The following is an 8,938-nucleotide window of genomic DNA, read 5'->3' on the forward strand; positions in this document are numbered from 1 at the left end:
TGTGTAAAGCAATATCTGACAGTGAGTGCTAACCTCTTTCTGGTGTGAAGTGTTGTCAATACTCAGACATGAAGCAAATCTTAGAGATTTTGTTTAACTGTCAGGGGAGGCACAGGTCTGGGGGTGTTCCTGTAAAATATCTGCACCAAGTTCCTTTCTTAATTCACAGTGCATAGAAGAAAGATGACAAATCTTGGAAATCCGAAATAGAAAATGTAGAACAAATTGGTCAGCAGTACGAGAGGCATAATGTAAACTGAAACAGAAGAAGGAGATGAATTGAGGAAGCCCAAAAGTTTTAGAAATTTTACAAGCTTCAAAACTGCAAAAGTTGATGACTAGCCGTTTATTTAAAAAATAGCCTAAAACAGCAAATTGGATGTGCTGGTTATGTTAGTGGGTCATTAATGGCAAAAGCAAACAGGCGTTCTCCTGTTTTTCGTTTATGATTGTACCTATTGCTTTGTTCTCATGCTGTCTATTCTAGTGTCAGTTGCAATACCAATAAGTTAATAGTTTAAAAAATGACCCATGTGCCTTCAGTTAGTTTCCAATTTACCTCTTTTACTGAAAAAGATTCTTTTAACTTTCTGAAAAGCTGTTCATATAAATTGCTTTAGATTGCAGGTCTTACCGAGGCCAATTGGCAAATGGCCGAAGAACTAAAGCAATATAAATGTTCCGAAGATATTGAGAACAAAATAAATGAAATGGTGATTATGAAATATTTAATCTTTTTGTGTTTGCATTACTATACTTGTGTTTGCATATTACTATACTATGGCCTAAAATTTGCAATGAAAATATTAGTGAGGCTTTCAGTGTTATGACGAAGAAAATCTAATAGCAACTTCTGGAGTATGCACAAGTACAGTTAAATGAGCAAACCCAGAAGTTGCTGTCACAGAGACCAGCTTCCCCACAGGCTGTAATGTTGTAGTCCTCACTCATAGATCCTGCACTGAAAAAAATGTATTGATTTGAATTTGCCCATAGGTTCTATATAAAATCCCTGAAAAAGTGGGGCTGGTGCATTCAGGAGTAAATAAATGTTTAACAACCTGATAATTAGACTGAACAACCTCTCCGGCACTCATAGATAAAATGCATCACTTGGATAAAACTCTGGTGACTTGTTCCAATATATCCTTTTGTAGCTAATTGACTTGATATCGCTCTTATGAAGCATCTTGGAGTATTTCAGTATGTTCAAGATGAAACATAATTGTAAGTTGTTATTGATTTGGACTCTGTGTGTCTCAGTGAGTATTCTTTAATAAGGTTGATGAATCTTGCTGTTGCTTGCTCTGCTAACCCACGGCACAGATCCCCTATAGCAGCCACGGCACTGGAAAATACACTGCATTAGAGGAAACCTTTGCTGACGAGCCTGTGTGCAGGCTGCCAGCAAGATAAACGGAATATGCTGTTCCTTCACTGCTGAGAAGAAGATCAGGGCCAACAGTGAATAATGTTATTGCCCCCAAGGTTTCACTCCTGCTGCTGCTGCTGTTCTTAAACCAGTATTTGTGGAAAGCAATCTGCGGTTGGCCCAACATATTACCCACTCTGGATCACATTCCAAAAGAATCTCTGTACCAGGCCACACGTGGTTAATTTTTGATATCGGCCAAATTGTACCATATGAATCAGCATTCGGTGTTACTTTGGTGTAAAATCAGACAGCAGTGTCCACTATCTACACAAACACAGTTAAATATGGCAATCAGCAAGCTGCAGTCTGTTTTGCTCTGCTCCTGCACCATGCTGCACTACGCTGGTACTCGCCAAAAGCTTGGCACTCAAATGCATAAAAGGTATGACTTTGCAATACATACTTATCCACTAAACACACCAGAAAGAGCTAAGTATGAGCAATTTTTAATGGTGTGATAAATTTTAATTTTTGGGACTGAAAAGTAATATTATTCCCGCAGATTTTAATTATTGTTGGAGATTTAAAAGAATTTTAAAACCTTTTGTACTGTCTTTTAAAAAATCTCTCAACCCATCTCTCAACCCATCTTTCTTTCCTTCCCTCTTTCTGTACACGATTTTACATTGAATTAAATGTTCTAACTTCCGGGTTTAAACTCCAATGGATAGGCATGAGATTAACACTGAAAATTGCTTTGCATCAATGCAAAAGCAGTAGTATTACAAGGTTTGAAATTCAGAAATCAATTTAGATTTAGAGCATGAGTATTCTATATTTTTTATTCGTTCATTTATTGTAAAAGTACATAATAAAATTGAAGCAACCAGAGAGATGCTACCCCTTTAAATCTTGATCTATCTTGATATAACTTTACAGTATGCTAACTTTACTGTGTGAGCTGTCTGTGGTGTTATGTCCAAAATTGCATTGCTCTTCCCTGGCGTTACGATAAAATATTTTGATGAAAACATTTTCTAGCAATTAACTTCTGTTGCAGTGGATAATCAAGGGTCAAATGTAGTTGGCAAAGAAGTTTCTGACCTCATGTTCAATTAAAGCTCTTGAAACAGTTAAGACAATACATGAGGGGTGATTGAAGATGGCACTGTTTTTGAACATTATGTACGGTATGTCCAAGAGACTAGCCAAATATTGTGAATCTATGGAAGTATATGTTCAGTTAACAGTTTCCTATTGGTTACTTCTCATTAAGTTTCATAATGTCACCCATGATGTAGAAAAATGACTTTTATTTAATTATGGCATCTGCATGTTTGTCTTTATGTAATTGACTAACCAGTGTTCTGCTCCGAACTATGAATAGTGCCCTCTTACAAATTTCAGTTGTTGATGCTGTTGAATATCCTAGAAAATTTCCTTATGAATTGAGCAACATATAGCAACTTTGGATATGGCTTATAGCAGTAATTTATTTCTGGACATCTCCCAAGTTCTTAACATTGCGTCACTCTGGCTCCTTAAAACAGATCAAACTTTACACCCTCTGTGGTTCGGGATTTAAGGATGATGTTCTTGGATCTTGGGGATAATCGATCCTATGATCATCTTGGCAGCAGTTGTACAACTGTTTGAAACTCTTGCAGCTGAACTTACTCCTCGGTTCCTGAAGTATTGTGTATAGGCCCAGGGAATTGTAATTTGTGCATTATACTAATTGTGGCTCCAAATCGAAATTATCTGCCCCTGCATGCTCTGGACTATCACTGCTGAGGCACCCATTTTTTCAGATCACTCATCAGGAGAAACTGTTTCCATTGACAAAAGGCTTGGTAATGAAAGGGCACAGAGTTAAGATAATCAGCAGAAAAACCAGACGGGGGAAGAGAGATTTTTTTGCGCTGCAAGTTGTTCTGATTAAGAATGCACTGCCAGAAAACGTGGTGAAAGCAGTTTTAAATCAAAACTTTCAAATAGGAATTGATATATATTTGAAAAACTGGTCCATCCCTGTTCATTGCCGCAACATCATATTTATCTTTTCATTTGTTTATGAGATCTTAACGTCACTTCCAAGACCAGCATTTATTTCCCATCGCCAGTTGCTTGAGCAGGTGATGATGAGTCATCTTCTTGAATCACTGCAGTCCAGGTAATATAGTTACCCGTACTGCTGTTACATAAGAAGTTCCAGGATTTTCATCCACCAATGGGTAGATTTACCTCTCATGATGGTTTTCTCACCAATTACTGTAGGTCCAGTTGCAGCTATGTTCTTCAGGTCTTAAAGTCTGATTATTTAATTAATTTAAGGTAATCGGTCAAGCTTGTAACATGGCTTGCTACAAGTGACGTACATTCATACGCAGGGGCCAGTTCTCTGCAAACAAAAGGCTTTGTGCCTTTTTGAATTAACCAAGAAAATGCAGAGCCTATAATTCAGCACTCTTCATGGCAACAACTTGGCCAATCAGAGTCAATTTGTCAATAAATTAGCACCCTTTTCTTCTGTAATATAAATTGTTGCGCTTATTTGGAATTTAGCATTTTTGCATTTAATCCTGATGAGTGCAAGATGAAAAGCTTTGGCAACATGTCTCTCTTTTTAGTAATATTATTTTCATTTTAGCCCTTTTGTGCCCCAAGCTCGTCTCAAATTGAAGGTGGAGGATGAACAAATAAGAGTGTTAAATTATCTATCTTGGATATTGTTGCCCTCATGAAGTTCATTTTAAAAATATAAAGCTTTTATTTCTCTCTCTCACACAACTAGAATACCTCTTAACTATCGTGAGGATAAAGGTCTTAAAGTACTGTCCCTTTGGATAATGTCCTTTTTTTTGGATTGCATAACTTAAGTATAGTTTCTCCCCTTCAAAGAATGATGAACACATTACCTCGGCTAATTTAAATTTAAAATTCTTAAACTAGATTTAAGAAAACTAGATTGTCATCACCACCACATTTAGACAAAGGATGCTCAGGTCAATTCTAATTTGGCACAGTCGAGATTCGAACAACTAGTTTTCCTTGTCCATAATCCTTAATGTCAACTGTTTTGAAAGAAGTTTTAGCTCTGCTAACTCTTTATTTAGACAAAAAACTCAAACTTATATTCACAGTGCTGTTTAGGTATTTTCTGTTGCTACTTATGCTCTTCCCTTATTACTTTTGAATCCTGAATTTTGTGATCTCATGTATTCTATTTTAACCTTTTCTTAACTGGTTGCTCTTCTTACTGTGACTCCTCCATTCTTCTTGAAACAGCTTCTCCAGCTTCGAATGCACCTCTAATTGGCCAATATCTCCAAAACCCACTTGTTGGCCAATCAGGTAACTAAACATTGTAATTTAACTTCATTGCATCATTGGATTGACCAGACAAAACAAGATTGACGCAAGAGAATAGGCAGCATTTTAGCAGTACAAATCAATCTAAGCAGCAAGTGAGTTAGCTAGTTGCTGGTCAATGGCTGAATGCTAGAGGGAGTTATCTCATCGATGACTTTCAAGATGTTGAGGCATTTTCACCCCTCCTTTTTTTCCTGTAACATAAGTCATTCTCCAACTAGCAATCAAAAGTACTCGTTAGCCTTTCCAATGCTCATTTTGAGTAACCATTAGGTGAGGTGGTGTGTGACAGGTTTGAGTGACTCACAATGATACCATAAATTGCATCTTTTTTAAACGGGCACTTTTACCATACATTTAAATTACATGATGCCTGTCTGATTTTGAGGGATGATATTAAGTATAAAAATATTGAATACTGTGAATAGTTTTACTATCTTTTTAAATCCCTCCTAGATATTAATTATTGAAATGTAATTTTGCTCTTATTGTATGCTTTGCTATCAATTTAAAATGCAAATAGTTTTTGGACAGATGTACACCGAAGCACTTAATAATGGATAGAATTACCACATCATAACGATTGCATATTCTTTATTACAAAAGCCTACATGAGATTGAAGGCTTAAAATACTTGTGTAGTTATTGTAATAAGATAAGAGAAAATGACTGATTGGATATATTGAGCAATTTGTACAGCAAAAAAATTGTGTCAAGGTAATTTGCCATTTTGTTTTCAGATTAAACAGATGGAGACGCAGCACAAGGAGCTCTTACAGATGCAGGTGGAGCTGCTAAGGAAGGAGTACAACAAGTTAAATCATCAAGTTAACGATAGCTCTGATTCTATTCAGGACTCTAAAGATGATTCCACTGATGGAACGGAGTGTACGACTGAGCGGGCATTAGTAGATGCTACAAATTTGTCCCCCAAGAATCACAGCATTAGACTGACCATACCCACCAGTATAGTGACATCAGCACATGAAATCATGACCTCTGAGCATGAGATTATGTCAACATCACAAGATGTGATTGCAGCATCTGAAATGGACCTCAGTTCTGGAAATGTCATATCCTTCATTGAGCCTAATGATAATTCATCAAATGGATCTGCAGGTTTGACAACACTTGAAATTGTGGAGGTCCATTTAGACAGTGAGTCAGCCATTTCAAATATTGAGTCAGCTTCCCCAACGCATGTCCACCTGTATCCTGTCACAGAAATCAATGATCATGTTGAACTTTCCACTGGTAAACGCATATCTGAAGAAGACCCTGAAGAAGAAAGTCAACCAAAAATCCAGAGAACAGCTTAAAAGCAGGATACCACTATGTTATTGCATAGTATCTAAATGTATGCCTTTATTTTTATTCCATATTGCAATGAGTAATTTATCTTATGAATATTTAATTTTTGGATCCTTTCTAATTTGAGTTTTTCTTTAAATGAACATTAGGGATAACATATTTGACTCATGAACTTTCACCTTTTCAGATTGCTTTGTGCCAAAGAGGTACAGTACAGTTTTCTTGTGCAGTAGAAGATATTTAGGCAATACAATAAGTCCTTTTTACGGTAAGAGAGCAAGAATGTAGAGTGACCCTTGACCTCTCTGAAAAACAAAATTACCACTATTTAAATAAACCAGAATTATTGTTATCACACTTGACTGAGAAAAGTATTGGGAACTCGGAAATAAGATGGCTAGTGACCAAGCTTAACTTAAATAATGAAACATTCTGTAATTTATTCAACTTCAAGGCCATTGAAACAGATTTGTTTCTATTTTAGTGAAGCCTTAGGAACTCATAGTTATGATATGGAAATGTATATTTAATGAGGTTAAATCTTTTTAGAACGGGCCTCTGACACTTTAATCATGGAGCACATGTTGACCGTCAATTACCTGCTACCCTGTGTGAACACTGGCATCTTGGCACCTGCTGTGTTTTAATACAATTTATCTGTTATTAAAGGAAAATATTTTTTTAAGGTAAGTACTGTCTCTTTCTAGATACTGCCATTAATGTCTTAACACATTCACTTTCTATTTATTTTGGAGCCATTTTGACTTTTACAGGATTGTGTTTTGCCTCTCAAACCCCCTCCCTGCACCCCCTCAAAGTTGCCAAGCTAAATAACGCAGCAGAGATTTAGTGAAGGTGGCGGTTAATAACAAAATTCTGCCTCACCTAGTCTCAGCAGGGCCTTAAGAGAAATCTGAAGACTGGATCTACTGAAAGATCACTTGGCTCATTGTATTCAGTCCAAACATACTGTGTGAGGTGAATACTTAACAGGGTTCCTTATAGAACCCTTTAGTGATTGTGTAACCTCTGCATACTTTAAACTGTTCTGAATTAAATGACCAAGTGACATAGTGTGATTTATTTACTTCTGGTTTTTTTACTTGAGGCTAAATTGCTAACTTGAAATCGTTCCAGATGTCCAAATTGGTGATGTTTGATTCCAAAATAATTAGTGTACATGTGATTATTTTTGATAGAAATATCCTAAATGATACCAAGCCTTAGCTTATTACACATATTCTATTTATTTTATTCCCTCTTCAATATAGCATCTTGTTCTTTTCTCTCGCTAAGAGGGACGCCCCATACTGGATGTTCCATTCATCATGACACATTCATTGTGTCTGTATTTTGTTCTGGTTCAACCATGAAAAGTATCTGTCCATTGGTTCTTCTACATTACCTTTTCCCAAATGTTTTAGTTTCATTGGGTATTAATAAATTGCTGAATTTATATTTTTAATTAAGCCACATTTTATATTGTAAAGAAGACATTAAAAATGTATTCTATATTATCAGCAATCTAGTATATATTTCTTAATTGAGCCAGTGACAGGCAATGTTTGCACTTAACAAAAACAAATGAACTCCTTTATATTTCATTCCAAAAGCAAATGATCAGATGTATTGTCTAAATAAACCCAAGTTAAAACCTGTGTCTTTTCACACTGTTAACAGCACTGAGTCTAAAATTCAGCAAATACAGCTTTATTTAAGTTTGCTGTTTATTTGAGTGGGATAGAGATTGTCAGGTGGCACCTAGTATTTTCATTCTTTCAACTTCAGGACAAATATAACCTAATACTTGGTGATTAGGTTTTCTGGCTATTCTTCAGAGTTGAACAAGCTATATTTTCTGACATTAATTTCTGTACGAGGATGTTATATAACAGGCACAGTGTAAATATAAGTTCATATGAACTGGATCATTTATCTAACGGTGCATTAGGACAAGGTCTGAATATTTGCAATTCCATAACTTCCACTTAATTATCAGGGTAAAAATAAATCTGCAAAAGACTCAGGTTCAAACTGCTGAAGATATTAAGGTGCATTGTCTAATAGCTTTCAGAAGTGTGCGATCGATGGAATGGGATAGTATAGCAGCTCTACAAGCACCATACATGTCAGTCTTCAAACCGTTTGATTCATTTCATGTGGTATCAAGAAAACGGAGTGCACTGGACACAGCCAAAATGTGGGCCCTGATAACATCCTGCCTGCAATGCTGGAGACCAATGCTCCAGAAATACCTTTACTTTTAGCCATGCTATTCCACTACAGCTACAACACTGGCATCTGCCTGTTGACATAAGAACTGCTCTGGTACATACTATTAACAAAACTAACCTGACCAATAACCACCCTATCTGACTCTTAAGCAAATAAGAGTCCTCAGCAATGCTATCAAGTGGCAAATACTCAGCAAAACCATAGAATCCTAATGACCGATTTGAGCTCTGCCAGGATTGCTCAACCCCAGAGCTCATTACAGCGATGGTCTAAACAAGGATAAAGGCGTAATTCCACTGGTAAGAGTGACTGTCCTTGAAACAAGGTGCCATTTGTCTCAGTGTGGTACCAAGGAACTTTTGTAAAATTTAAGTCAATGTGGACCAGTGCACAAACATACTTGTGGCTGAAACCATAGCTAGCACAGGGGAAGATGGTTGTGGTAGTTGAAACATAGAAAATAGGTGCAGAAGTAGGCCATTTGGCCCTTCGAGCCTGCACCACCATTCAATATGATCATACACTTTCAGTATCCCAGACCTGCTTTTTCTCCAGGCCCCTTGATCCCTTTAGCCACACGGGCCATGTCCAGCTCCCTCTTGAACATATCTAACGAACTGGCCCCAACAGCTTTCTGTGGTAGAG

The 8,938-nt window shown here is 36.8% G+C and overlaps 1 protein-coding gene across 10 annotated transcripts in view; it reads left to right on the forward strand.

The window, feature by feature from the left end:
- LOC144502962 (uncharacterized) overlaps window positions 1–7,725 on the forward strand; it is a 66,680-nt gene extending 58,955 nt beyond the window's left edge. For all 10 annotated transcript variants that reach the window (XM_078227402.1, XM_078227405.1, XM_078227401.1 and 7 more), the window contains 2 exons: window positions 621–713; window positions 5,488–7,725. In XM_078227402.1, the coding sequence (XP_078083528.1) occupies window positions 621–713; window positions 5,488–6,066 (672 nt within the window). In that variant the 3' untranslated portion in view covers window positions 6,067–7,725. The remainder of the gene's footprint in view (window positions 1–620; window positions 714–5,487) is intronic.
- The last annotated feature ends 1,213 nt before the right edge of the window (window positions 7,726–8,938 follow it).

The sequence above is a fragment of the Mustelus asterias genome, chromosome 13 (assembly GCF_964213995.1).
Source record: "Mustelus asterias chromosome 13, sMusAst1.hap1.1, whole genome shotgun sequence".
Lineage (NCBI taxonomy): Eukaryota > Metazoa > Chordata > Chondrichthyes > Carcharhiniformes > Triakidae > Mustelus > Mustelus asterias.